This window comes from Megalobrama amblycephala, linkage group LG3 (assembly GCF_018812025.1).
Source record: "Megalobrama amblycephala isolate DHTTF-2021 linkage group LG3, ASM1881202v1, whole genome shotgun sequence".
Taxonomy (NCBI): domain Eukaryota; kingdom Metazoa; phylum Chordata; class Actinopteri; order Cypriniformes; family Xenocyprididae; genus Megalobrama; species Megalobrama amblycephala.
The window spans coordinates 40,847,148-40,861,279 of NC_063046.1; the positions used below are offsets into that span (position 1 = coordinate 40,847,148).

Genomic DNA, 14,132 nt, shown 5'->3' on the forward strand with positions numbered 1-14,132 from the left:
AGATGCTTTATGATTGAGATGCTTATGTCCCTGATCACTGTAATTCATTATGTGAATGTGTGTAAGTTGATTTATAAATCTTTAAATTGCTGTATTTTTAAAGCATTTTTTTTCCTAGCTACAGATAATCTTTAAACAGTGTTGGATGACATCTTTATTTATTCTTTGTTTTTATGCTATGAAGTGATATACAGTTACAGTAGATAGAATTAATACATTTTTAATGCAGTAGTCTAAAAAATAGATGTTTAAAGCTGAAGTGTGTACATTTGTTTTATGTTAAGATACTCCCTCTTTTCCCAACTTAACATGAAGAGATAAGTAAGCCGTTGGTAAGATGAGTTTCCCAAAAAGTGTAAACATTTGGCACCATCACATTATACTGCTTGAGCATCGCTAATGGCAGAAATCACACACTCCAGCTTAAGTATAAAGCCACTTCTTCATTGCACACAACAAACGACATTCAGCGGACCATCGTTAATTCGATTAATTTCATATGGTAGGTCACACAGGGGCAGGTGTGTAATGTTTGGATCCGAATTGAGCTTTGGATGCATTAAAAATGTGAATGTAAGTAACTAGATGGTATGCGACACGCTAGTGTAGACTGGTCTAGTCAAGATGGTTTGTGCTAATTTATTTATTCCACCATAGTAAGTGACCTTTCTGTTGTGCACCTTCCTTTACTAATACACAAAAAGTTCATAACAACTGCCACTAGGGGGCGATTTCCGACTGTTGTATTCAAATGTTGTGTGCAGTGAAAAGGAGGCTGCACTGGGTTGGTTTAAACTTGTCATTCAGTGTCCTCGACCACGCCCATGTTACCCAGGCCCCGCCCCTTTGGACCGAAGTTTTTGGCATAGCAAACTGAAAAAAAAAAAAAAATACAAAAGAGAAATCGGATGACAAAAATGTTAAGAATAATAAAATAAATCAAGGCTAAGGTTCAACTAGTATTCAGCAATAATACGTAATCACCGATATCTTTAGAAACACTTTACAATAAGGTTCCATGAACTAAAAATAATAATTAAAAAAAATAGCTCTTAATCATTTATTAATCTTAGTTCAAGGTAAATCCAATATTTGCTAATGCAGTACCTGTGAAAAGTTTGGAAACATTACAATTTTTTTTAATGTTTTTGAAAAAGTCTCTTCTGCTCACCAAGGCTGCATTTTTTTAATCAAAAATACAGTAAAAACTATAATATTGCTACATATTATTAAAAATGTAAAGGACCGTTTTCTATTTGAATATATTTTAAAATGTAATTTATTCCTGTGATCAAAGCTGAATTTTCAGCATCATTACTCCAGTCTTCAGTGTCACATGATCCTTCAGAAATCATTCTAATATGCTGATTTGCTGCTCCAGAAACATCTTTTATTATTATCAATATTGAAAACAGTGCTGCTTAATATTTTTGAATAGAAAGTTCAATGAACAGATTTATTACCTTTTATTGGCAACACTTTACAATAAGGTTCATTATTTAATGTATTAACAAACATGAACTAACCATGAGCAATACATTTGTTACTGTATTTACTAATCTTCGCTAATGTTAGTTAATACAAATCCAGCTGTTCATAGTTTGTTCATGTTAGTTCACAGTGCATTAATTAATGTTAACAAGATTTTAATAATGTATTAGTAAATGTTGAAATTAACATTAACAAGGATTAATAAATGCTGTAGAAGTGCAGTTCATTATTAGTTCATGTTAACTAATGTAGTTAACAATAAGGTTCTTTAGTTAACATTAGTTAAGGGTTACCAATTTATTGATTTACATTTATTAAAGCATTTATTTGAAATAGAAATGTTTTGTAACATTATAAATATCTTCACTGTCACTTTTGATCAATTTAAAGCATCTTTGATGAATAAAAGTATTGATTTCACTCTCTTTTTAATTTACTGCAAATGTTGTCATTGTTTCCAAAAAAATGATTAAGCGCACAACTGTTTTCTTGAGCATCAAATCAGCATATTAGAATGATTTCTGAAGGATCATGTGACACTGAAGACTGGAGTAATGATAAATAATAAGAGAAATTAATTACATTTTAAAATATATTCATATAGAGAAGTTATTTTAATAGGCTAATAATAATAATTTTTCACAATATTACTTTTTTTACTGTATTTTTGATTAAATAAATGCAGCCTTGGTGAGCAGACGAGACTTTATTTCAAAAACATTAAAAATTGTAATGTTCCCACACGTTTGACGGATACTGTACCTGTAAAATTAAAAGTTATATCTGTTAAAGTTATTCAATGGACATGAACTAACAATAAACATGCATTTTTATTAACTAACGTTAACAAAGAAGAATAAATTCTGCAACTTTATGGCTCATTGTTAACTAATGGGACCTTAAAGTGTTATTCTTTTTCTTCTATCTTAATAATTAATGCAAACTTCTGTTAGCATGATCAAAAACAGTCAGGATGATGCAATTATCAAGCATTTGTGCTCTTGATTGCATCAATTGTCCTGTAATGGCCGTTGAACAGTAATTGTCTATCTGAAACAGAACATCTATTGATTGGTGAATTGAGCTGGCAGAGATCTTGCAGTCTCATTTGATAAATTGTACCTTTACAGTAGAGCTCTCCATCTTTATCCGTCACCGTGGTGGACTCCAGGCTCTTCCCACACAATAAACAGCGGAAGCAGGTTTTGTGCCAGGCCTGTTGGATCAGAACCAGTGACAGACTTATAAATTACTACAGAGAAATCTGCTTTACACAGCGCTGACCTGTGACAGCGGCATATTGCAGGAGTGCTGAGAATGGAAGTTTCTCAAAATCTGCTTATACTGGTGGTTAAATGGTTTAATATTAATATATTTCATCATAACACAGTATATAGTAGCAAAAACTCTGAGCCAGCTTCTCACTTTCATTATAGCTGCAGTTTTACCTTTCCAGCACCCATGACTTTCTCTGCTGCATAAACAGCTTTGGAGCAGCGAGGACAGCGATCCGTGCTCCCAAATTTCTGTGCAAACTTGCTTGGGTTGGAGTTTGCAGATGTCGGACGTGCTTTAGACCTTAATATTTTAAACACACACACAATAATGAAACACAAAACAACAACAAAAACCTCTAAATTCTTCAGGGCAGTTTACACGACACCATTTTCAACTAAATATGTAATTTTGGCCGTTTTACACAAAAACAGCATTTTGTTGCCTGAAAATGGGATTCAAAGTGCAAGTTTGTTGAAAAAATACCGTTATCGTCTCAAAAAACATGAGACTGTGAAAACGGTGACGTCATGCGCATGCGTATTACGTGTTCAGTCTATAGGCGTGTAGTGTTTCTTTACAAAGTGGCATCGCCAACTACTGGCCTGGAGTGAATAATACAGCGTTTTTAGTAGTTATCATGGATCTGTGTGAACGCCGACTGTTTTGACAGTGTTATCGTCTGTATGCGAAACATGCAAAGGAAAAACTTTTCCGTTTTTAGTTCATCGTTGTCATGTAAATGTACCCAAAATCAGTTTAAATTTTCAACATTATCAGTAAATGAAAAGCCCAGCCTTACTCAGGGTACGTTTACGCGACAATGGTGTGCTAAAAAACGGAAACGTGTTTTCTTTGTGTTTTCGCGTACATATGACAACATCGTCAAAATGATCCCCGTTCACATGGATCTGCGAAAGCGACTAAAAACATTGTATTATTCACTCCAGGCCAGTAGTTGGCGATGTCACTTTGTAAAGAAACACTAAACGCCTATAGACTGAACACATAATACACGTGCATGACGTCACCATTTTCACAAATTCACATTTTTGTAGTTTACATGGAGATAACGTTATCGTTTTCAAAGATTTGCACTTTTTCAAAAGTTAGCGTCTTCGGACCCCCAAAACGCCATTGTTGTGTAAATGAATGACCAAAACGCATAAGTTTTAAGTTGAAAAATGTGTGATGTTAATGGACCCTTAATTGATTCAGATAATGTTTTGTAGGCTAACTGTATCGTTGTCTTAGAAGCTGCACTGCTGCTGTCTCTTCAAGTATGTAATTTGAAGGATATTTTCAGGACATACTCTTGAGGTTGCAGTTCTTCATTATTCACCGGGTCAGAACTCAGCGCTCCGGCACCCTGGCCGTACCCGTAACCTTTTGGACCATATTTCTTGCCGTAGCAGGATTTGCAGTAAATCTCAGACTCGTGTGCTGCAACCGTTGTGCTGTCCAAACCTTTACGACAAACCACTAGAGAACAGAAACAAAACTGTGTAAAAAAAAAAAAATGACATATAAATATCATACCAAATAAATATGTAGGCCTATATAAAAATATAAATATACCCTACAATGCAAAAGTTTTTGACAGTCTCTTATGCTCATAAAATACAATAAAAACATTAATATTGTGAAAAATTTTTACAATTTAAAATAACTTTTGTATTTTTTGTATTGTATGTTTTGTATTTGAATATTTTTTTAAATGTAATTTATTCCTGTGATTAAAACTAAATTTTCAGTATCATTGCTCCAGTCTTCAGTGTCACATGATCCTTCAGAAATCATTCTAATATGCTGATTTGCTGCTCAAGAAACATTTATTATTATCAATGTTAAGAACAGTTTGGTATTTTTGTGGAAACTGTGATACTTGCTGTGTTTCAGGATTCTTTGATGAATAGAAAGTTCAATGAACAGCATTTAATACATTTATTGATTAAATTTATTAAAGCATTTATTTGAAATAGAAATATTTTGTAACTTTATAGACAAATCCGGCGAAACACGGAAGTAAAGCAGCGCCGCCATTACTGCGTGCCTTGCTGCTAAGGAAGTAGCAGAAGTAGCGTGTTGGTCCCGTAGGCTGTAGCAGATGTTAGCTATATCGTTTTTTTAGTACCTATGCTGTCCAGTGATGCCGGGCAGAGCGTGTTGTGTGGTTGGTTGTTTTAACAACAGCACAAAACTACAGGCCTGGAATAAAACCGTTTGTGTAATCCACGAAGCTTTGTTGCACATTGACTGCCCATGTTTACGGCCATACGGATTGCACAGAGTTCCTGGTCGAGCGGAGGACCAAGATGTGCGTCAAAAGTGGATGAAACACATAACCGAGATGGCTCATCGCATGCCAGATGATTAATAAAATAATCTTGAATACCTATAAGAACATGTATTTTATTGCTACAACTGGTCGTGGCTAAGGCCATCCTTAAAAATATTTTGGTTTGCCGTAACAGCCAAAAAAATAAAAAATGGTCGGTAGGTCGTAAAAAATGTAAAAAAAAAAAAAATATATTTTATTGCATCACATTAAGTGTATTGTGATTGTCAAAACATTTTAGTAACTAAGCTGAATTTTATTAGGTTTAGTGACTTGTTACAATGTTTACATGGTAGGCTACAATTTCTGGTAAGCTACACTTTTTTATTATTTTTATTCAATTATTATTATTTAATTATTATTGTGATTTGATTTAATATTGACTCATTTGGATAAATATTAGCTAGGCTACACAAGGTAGGCATTAATTTTTCTCAAGAAAAAAACAACTCACCTAACTTAATGCTGTAAACATACAGAGAGCCCTATCAGCTGGCAGTATTATTTTAAAATAACAATTTAAATATAATGCATTTTTATTATAATAACAACTTTATTTAATGATATAAGTAAAAATATAATAAAGATGTAATACAGTACACATATCAGCCAAAACAGGTTCTGTGTGAGGGGCTGCTAGCTGACAGCGTTCGGTCATTTCTGAGAGATTTACCTCAGAAGAAGGTAAGTGTGAATACATAAATCCATTTTGAAAAACATGTTTACAAGAACATAACATTATACGTCGTTTGATGTTGTAATATTTTTTAATCTGTATTTCTAGCATGTCACATTTACAAGCACCAAACGGTATTTATTGTTTGAATTTCGTAATAAAATTGACAGAATCTGAGAGCTGAGATTTTTTTCTATCATAAGTAACCTGCTCTGTCTAGTCTGTCGGTCTCTGTGTCCTCTTTACTTCGCGATTTTTCTGTGCGTGAGAAAATGGATGTGTGGCGTGAGAGCGTGTGAAAAGCGTCAATTGCGTGTGTCTCACATTTTATTGCATTTGTATTAGCTGTTTGAAGAGTAAAAAAAAAAATCCGTGGGTCTTAACGCAATTACAATTGGCAAGTCGGTCGGACTAAAAGGGGAAAAAATAATTAATTGGGTCGGTCCTAAATTGACAGGGTCGGTCGGGTTATGGCAAACAAGAATATTTTTAAGGATGGCCTAATAATTATTTGAAACTTAAGCTTGTGAACATATTAGCAACACAGCTAGTAATGACAGCGTTCGGTTTTATTGTTGTCATCAATTAATACACTTCTTAATTACATTACATTACATTTTTACATTATTACATTATGTTGTCAATAAATTACCTTTATCGGTAAGTTTTGGCCACTGCCTGACATCTACCCATGTTCCCTTTCACCAGACATTTTCTTTAATGAGCAGGATGAACTTTAATTGAAATGTCATTAGAGGGCACCGGCAAGTGTCACACCGTCACACTTCGCAGGCACGCAGTAATGGCGGCAGGCAAGATGGCGGCGCCCATAGAGTTCGCGGCGGATTTGTGTATACATGTCTTTACTGTCACTTTTGATCAATTGAATGCATCCTTGATGAATGAAACTATTGATTTCTCTCTCTTTTTTTATCTTAAAGCTGCAGTCCGCGATTTTTGGCTCTCTAGCGGTTAATAAACAGAACTGCACACGTCTTGTGGAAGAACATTGTAGCCGGAGCTACTTTTCTCCCTGTGTGTCTATGCCGAGTCACGCAGTTACTGTGATACTCTGCGGCGGGTCCTACCAGTCCGGTCTGAAATAGTCCGAATATAAACACTTATTATAAGTGTACCATAATGATTCAGGGTAAGACAAAAACACGGTTTGGAAAATGGATCCATGTTGTACATTCTCATTATATAATTTTTGTAAAATTTGAACACAAAAAAAGTTCAAAAGAACAGCATTTATTTGAAATAGAATTGTTTTGTAACACTGTAAATGTCTCTACTGTCACTTTTGTTTAGTGCATCCTTACTGAATAAAAGTATTCATTTCTTTCAAAAAACTTTTTAAATCAAACTTATTTTAAAATAAATAAATTCCAATACTAGTTGTATTGAGACCAGCAAAAAAAAAAAAAAAAAAAAAATTCTGCATACTACATTCAACATAAAATCTGTTGTGAGAGACAGAGGGAGTCTGGAGTTGGATCATGATCTCACAGCTCCTCCAGAGGCTGTCATCTCCTGTCTGCGTTCGTCAGCTGCTGCACTTTCAGCCAGGATGGCTCAAGAGGCTCATGTGAGCTTTGCTTTGTGTCTAATTTTGGGCTGGATGAACAAGAGGCTCAGAGAGACTGAAGCATCCCGGCCGATGTCATCCGCAGCAGATGGAAACAGGCCCTTGAATGATGGCTAACTGCAGGGGTGTCAGCTCTACCACAGTGTTACCAGTCTCAAACTGACTATTACCACCCTTCCTGGCACAACTCAAGCGTTTAAGAATTAATGCCGTGCCACTGAAAGCTGTCTGCTCACTGGGAAACATTTCAAAGAGCTCTATTGATTTTGATGGCACTCTAGGGTTGTTTCTTTTTTCTCTCTTTCTTTTTCATTAGTTCTTTCTCTTAAAAGAATGTTTGACTTGAAGTTTATCGCTCTGTCAGTATATGTACTGTTGCTATTGAAGTAAATATTTTGGTTAAAGGTCAATTTAAATCTAAAAGGTAAATCTGTTGTCAAATATAATAACAGACCCAATGGACAGAGCACATTTGCTCAGACAAGCGATAACTGTTTGCACAAACTAGTAGTCATTAAATAAAATGATCTTTAATGAACAAATTCCGTTTTTATTATTATGCTCTTCTTTTAACATCTTTTTAAAAGGCATCAAACTGCTATGGTAAATGCTGAAACCCTATTGTAAAAACATGAAACCGCTCATAACTCTACGAAGAAAACAAAATACCAACAAAACAAAATGTGAAATCTCCGATATTTGCGCCTGGAAAAAATTTTCGCCATTTTTAATCTTGTTCAAAACCAGTCAAGTCCGCGGTTTTCCCGCAATGGTTTTACCAGTTTTTTCCCCGGAACACATTTATTTTTTTACCGTGGGACACACCTGAAATGCGATTGGGCTACTTTTGGGCAGATTTTGTTACGAAAACCTGGAAACTCTGTCCAAAACCTACTTTTGCGAACTAATGTTAGTTTTTCGCCCAATCATTCGGATCGGATCCAAACCAGTGCATATTCTCTGGAGACTGAATATGAAGAGTTTTCTCACTAAACTCGGTATACTTGTGTATGGGCTCAATCTGAGGTCACAGTAAAACAAATCGTGGCGATTGGACACTTGGTGGCGCTATAACATGAAAAAATGTGCAAAAAGCTAGAACTACGCAACCGTAGTCCGATTGATTTGAAAATTGGCATGCAGTGTCTTTGTCCAAAAAGCCATGATTATCTATGAGGACACTGGCATATCTCCATAGGTGGCACTATAACTGTAAAAACCTTTAAGGCCAGAACACACCAAGCCGACACCGACGAACTAGCGGAGACGAAAGCAGACTGTGGTGTTGGCTCAAGTCGGCAGCGTCTGTGTCCAAAGTTGCCCTTCCACACCAAACCGACGCTAAACAGCCGACGGCCAACCAGCACGTCAGTTCTGCACCTGCGTGAGATGAAATGCCTTTCCGAAACAGCAGGCGGCAGTAGCTGAGCAGCCAATCAGAATCATCAGATGGCCCGACGAGCTCCGACGCCGATTCAACATTTCGAATCGGCCGAAAAAAGGCCGACGAGGACCAACTTCAGCCAACTTCAGAACACACTGAGAAAACTTAGTCGGCCGACGAAGAAAAACTGCCCGACGGCCGACCGTCGGCTTGGTGTGTTCCTGCCTTTAAATAACATATTTAATGTATAAACTTTTATATAAAGTTTTGTATAAACATTTTTTGATTCTAATATACCTTTATATTTTTTACTTTTGTAAGTAAGGGTAACTTTTAATTAATACCTTTTAATAGCTGAATTGTATTGTGGACTTACTGCAAATGAAGCAGGTTTTGTGGAAGCTCCGGCTGTTGCACTGGATCTCCTCAGCATGATAAACCGTCTTCTCACAGGCCGAACATTTGGCTCCTCCTCCCCAATTTGGCATCCTTGGCTCTTGCAAAGACTCTGACATTTACAGGGATGGGAAGAGAGACAAATCAACCAAAACTGACTAAAAGGGATGAGTGTTAGAATCAGTTTACAAACGGTTACCATTTTTTGAATACAAGGGAAAAATCTGACTACCTTCATTTATGTGATAGGTCAGTTATAAAAATAGATGTATCCTATCTCAAAGGAATATGTCATTTCGTCTCTGTCTCATGTCTTTGAGCAAGCAGAATATCACCTCACTAGTGTGGAATGCAGAGATAAGGGTCCAGAAATAGGCCTTTTATTAATGGCACTGCCTGATTAAAAGAAGTGTCTGCTTTGTGTGGCTAAAGGAATACTAAAAAGAATAAATACCAATTAAAATAATTAAACCATATTTGGATCTCTCTACTTTTTAAGAAAGAAAGGCTTACTAATGTCAGGGAAACTGTAAGGCCAAAATATTAAACAGTAACACTCATCAACTTTCATTAAAAAAGTAATTATGCAGTACGATACATATCAAATAATTAATTGTACTTTTAAATACATTTGTTTCATGATCTTTTTAACTATATAAATGTACTATTGTTATCTGCTAACCCTTTGGTGGTGTTTGGTCATTTTTGACAGATTTTTTTTTTTTAACTTCTCAGGATTTTTTTTTTTTGAATGGTACAAAACTTGGTAAAGGTTTTGCAATTGCTGTGTGAACAAAAAATACATAAATTATGAACTCCTCAAAAAGGTTAAATGGTCCATGTTTGCTCTCAAAAAGGACGGCATTAGAACTGAATGGGAGACACATTTCATATAGTGTAAACGTTTGGTATTGCACACAAACAATTTCTTACTGAAAGCTCATTTTTTGAGATATCTTCTCAAATTTGGAACACAACTTGTTTAGATTTAGATATTTAGATTAAGTGTTTTTGGAAATATATTTAGTATCAAAATTGAAAATGGTATTTTTTGAGCATTTTTCATACCAATAAATGTACCTTTTTTGAACTTTTTTCAAGTTCACTTTTTTCTTTTTTAACTTTTTCATTTCAGCAATAATCTGCCAATGTCGTCTTTAAAAACAGACCAAACTTGTGTCTGTGTTCCAAAGCATTCAAGATTTTAGACAGATTAAACTGGAGATTTCATATGGTCAAAAAGTGCAATAAAACTACTGCATAAATATAATTTAGTACCATAAAATCATCTAAATATACAAAATATTAAATAAAAAACATTATCGAACTTAAATATGTAGAATCATTTAATTGAAATAATAATACAAAAAGTGATAATTTTTGACTAACATCATTTAGCTCTAGGTGGTTTAGCATTATAATAATCAAATCACTTAAACCTGATGAATTCTTGTTGAATCACTTCACAGCAAGCTTATTTTAATAAATATCAATACATACAATATGATTTCAGTACAGGACAAATGATCAAGCCATGGTCAGACATTTAAATTGAAATGTTAAAATTCTACTTACACTGACAGGTTATATAAGAATGCTTGTTTTCTGGAAACAGTGTTTCCTCCTCTGTCCCTGATGATGTCCATTTCTGGCCCTCTGTGGTTGGTCTTTATATACTGGGCGTCACTCCCTCAGCTCCAAACACACACTCATAATTTCAAGAGGACCAAAGGCTGTGCTGACATTCAGATTAGTCCATCCTCCTAAATTAACTGTTGACAATACACAAATGCAATGTAGCTGCAGTGGTTTCCAATCCTGAACGCAGATATTCTACAAACACCACAACATTTGTTCCCCACTTTAAAGCCTTGGATGTTCAACTCAGTTTAAAGTAATAGTTCACCCAAAAATGAAAATTCATTTATTCATCATTTATTCACCCTTAAGTTGTTCCAAACCTGAATTAATCTTCTTTCTTCTACTTAATACAAATGAAGCTATTTTGTTGATGGGCCCCATTGACTTCCACAGTATGGGGAAAGAAAAAATACAATGGAAGTCAATGGGGCCCATGAACTGCATTCTTCAAAATATCTTCTTTTGTGTTCAGCAGAAGAAAGAAATTCATATAGGCTTGGAACAACACCAGGGCAAGTAAATAATGACTATAAGATAGACAGAACCTCAGATACTTTGATCTCCTGAGATATGGACAGCACAAACACATACAGCCATTTGTCTTCACACCACACAGAATGAAGTTGCGGGAAAGCTTCTTACCATCTTGTCCTTCCTTCACATTTGTTCCTTCTCCCCCACTTCCTTCCCTTTACACATTCTTCCCTTCACTCAGTTCACTTAGAAAGATTTTAAGATCATCATGTCAATGCAAGTGAATTAACAGTCATGTTTGGTATCATTTAAAATGTCTCAATGCGACTGGTACAATGGCCTCGTCTACATGGAAGTAAACCAAAAGGTAATAAAGATTTTAAGAGTTTAGATATACTTTGGTTACCATCGTGGGTGTGCCCCTTTCCCATGGTCCTTCATCCAAACTACCACCTGTTCCACAGCAAGGTGCGAACTCCCTAGGCCTGTGACCCTAGGGTGAGTAATAAATGACAGAATTTTCATTTTTGGGTTAACTAACCCAAGTAAATGCAGCCTTGGCAAGCATAAGGGGTCTTCTTTCAAAAACATTTTTGTCAATATTGATTGATTGTCAATTAATAATTGTCAAGATTGTCAATTAGCACTGTATTATTCATATACTTTGTCAATAAATACCTTGAGATGGCTTGAAAAGCACACATAATAATCCACACCTTGTCGCATTCGCGTGTTTATTGTCTTCACGTTTCTGTTGCTAGAGCAAATAGCTGAATTACTTCTACGAAACTGTTTTGGACATTCTGCGAGAGAGCGCCCTCCGGCTTCCAGTATGAATACAAATATATTACACGAGAATGAGCGCTCCATAATGTTTAGATCGCCTTATTCTTGTTAAGAATAAAACGGCAGGACATGCAAAAAGTGCGGGCGACGAATTTACGTTGTATTAAAAGTGCGGGATACGCCCATGACAACTATGCAGTGAAGAGTTCACTAAATTTACTTTGAATTTGTCTCTATAGATGAATATTAAACCCGATGATGTCAAACTATTTGTAACAGTGATAATCTCTTTGCCTAATTACAATTATTAAATATGATATAGAAGGACATATAGAAGGCATCTTTTCTAAGATACTTCTAATGATGGAGTATCTGATTCAGTGCATTGCATTTCTTGGTTATGTGAACATCAGAAAAAAAGGGAATGTTTTGTATATTTGATTATTTTGCACATATTGGTAAAGTTACTGTTTAATGTTCTCTGGACCATCTGAAAAGTAGTAAGTAGTAATATTTTCTGGGCTTATTAGGATTAATACATGTTTTATCGCCTTTGATATCAGCTGGCCTCGTGGCCTAATGGATAAGGCGTCTGACTTCGGATCAGAAGATTGCAGGTTCGAGTCCTGCCGGGGTCGCATCTTTAGGTACATTGTTATATTTACAGCAGCCAATGCAGCTCCTGGAGAACTGAAGTACTGCAGAGTTCAGCTCCAACGCTTAACAAACGCACCCGAACCTCCGAACTGCAGCGTTCAGGATTACCGGATTCAGGCAAATTTGGAGTTCACAAGCAATGCTTTGATGAGTTTCGTATCACCATCAATACTTTTAGCTTTAGTCATTATATTTTGCCAACAATAACATTCATATCAAAGATATTAGAAAAAAATATTGTTAGAAATTGAGGGGGAAAACAAACAAACAACAACAAAAAAAAAAAAAACAGAAAAGGGCATACATGTATATTTAAAGTCTTTGTAAATATCCATAGTTCTGATTGCTTTGCGGTTTGAGAGTCCTTGTAAGGTTTCAAAATAAATCCTCATGTGTATGTTGCAGACAGTAGCACATTATCTGGCTATAACATGTCATAGCCTATAACACGCTCTCACACGCTTCTTTCTTTCTTTCTTTCTTTCTTTCTTTCTTTCTTTCTTTATTAACAGTTTGGGAGGAGTAAAATTTATATATGTGGTTTCAACAACAAGATGCATTTACACTTGTCCAGGGTATTTACATATGTTCTTTTCACGATTGGATTGATATCCGATCAGAGAAAACGCATGAAGTGACCAGGTGTAAATAGGACATTTTTCATTTGGGGGGGTAACTATCTATAAAATATTAATAATGCTTTTTATAATACGGAGAATGAAATTCTTTGTTGAAAAGTAATAACTAAATCAGAATAAACAACACTCCAGTGTAACCGGCGTTTATGGATAAGAACATTATTAAAAACCAGATAACTTTAAAGAAAATTCCCCAGCTGGGCTTATTAACAAAAGATTAACCCCTGGTTTCAGACACGGTTTAAGCTAGCCATTGTTTTGTCACAAGATGATCATCAGTAATGTTTTTTTTTTCTAGTGAAGTTTATAAAAGCTATTTAAATGACCTAATTGAATTAAGGCTCGATCCTTAGGCTAAGGCCCCTTTATTATAGTTTGATATCAGCTGGCCTCGTGGCCTAATGGATAAGGCGTCTGACTTCGGATCAGAAGATTGCAGGTTCGAGTCCTGCCGGGGTCGCATCTTTAGGGATATTGTTATGTCCTGGAGGGCAACTGTCCTACAGAGTTAAGCTCCAATCCCAATTAAACACACCTGAACCATCTGATCAAGATCCTATTAGGCAACAAACTTCCAGGGTTGTTTGTTGAGGCAAACTGGGGCTGCGTCCGAAAACCTAGGTAGCTGTCTTGCTGCCTCGCTGTCTTATAAGAGAATGACTTGTATGGCAGCGTTTGTGCGTGAAGGCACCTCACGAAATTGATTTCGGACAGTCTTCTGAGGCAGCGTAAGAGTTTAATGATCTACAGCAATATAGCGCGAGCTTTGGTGAGAACTAAACAAATAT

General features: G+C 35.7%; 1 protein-coding gene and 2 non-coding genes across 6 annotated transcripts; 2 read left to right on the plus strand and 1 right to left on the minus strand.

Moving 5' to 3' along the window:
• Positions 1-141: 141 nt before the first annotated feature.
• csrp3 (cysteine and glycine-rich protein 3 (cardiac LIM protein)) lies at positions 142-12,151 on the minus strand. Of its 4 annotated transcripts, XM_048185417.1 has the most exons (9): positions 11,942-12,151; positions 11,670-11,756; positions 11,432-11,508; positions 10,724-10,920; positions 9,129-9,260; positions 4,080-4,248; positions 2,940-3,069; positions 2,614-2,707; positions 142-873 (listed from the first exon to the last, which is right to left on the minus strand). In XM_048185417.1, the coding sequence occupies exons 5-9, from the start codon at positions 9,238-9,240 to the stop codon at positions 800-802; spliced, it is 579 nt and encodes a 192-aa protein (XP_048041374.1). In that variant the 5' UTR covers positions 9,241-9,260; positions 10,724-10,920; positions 11,432-11,508; positions 11,670-11,756; positions 11,942-12,151; the 3' UTR covers positions 142-799. The 4 variants fall into 4 exon arrangements, with proteins under 4 accessions (XP_048041374.1, XP_048041375.1, XP_048041376.1 ...); XM_048185418.1 differs by lacking the exons at positions 11,432-11,508; positions 11,670-11,756; XM_048185419.1 differs by lacking the exons at positions 10,724-10,920; positions 11,432-11,508; positions 11,670-11,756; positions 11,942-12,151 and having other exon boundaries at positions 4,080-4,267; positions 9,129-9,251.
• A 463-nt stretch (positions 12,152-12,614) lies between these two features.
• Positions 12,615-12,687, plus strand: trnar-ucg. The gene has a single exon. It is a non-coding gene; the product is annotated as a tRNA-Arg (tRNA).
• Positions 12,688-13,731: 1,044 nt separating this feature from the next.
• On the plus strand, positions 13,732-13,804 carry trnar-ucg. Its single transcript has one exon. It is a non-coding gene; the product is annotated as a tRNA-Arg (tRNA).
• The last annotated feature ends 328 nt before the right edge of the window (positions 13,805-14,132 follow it).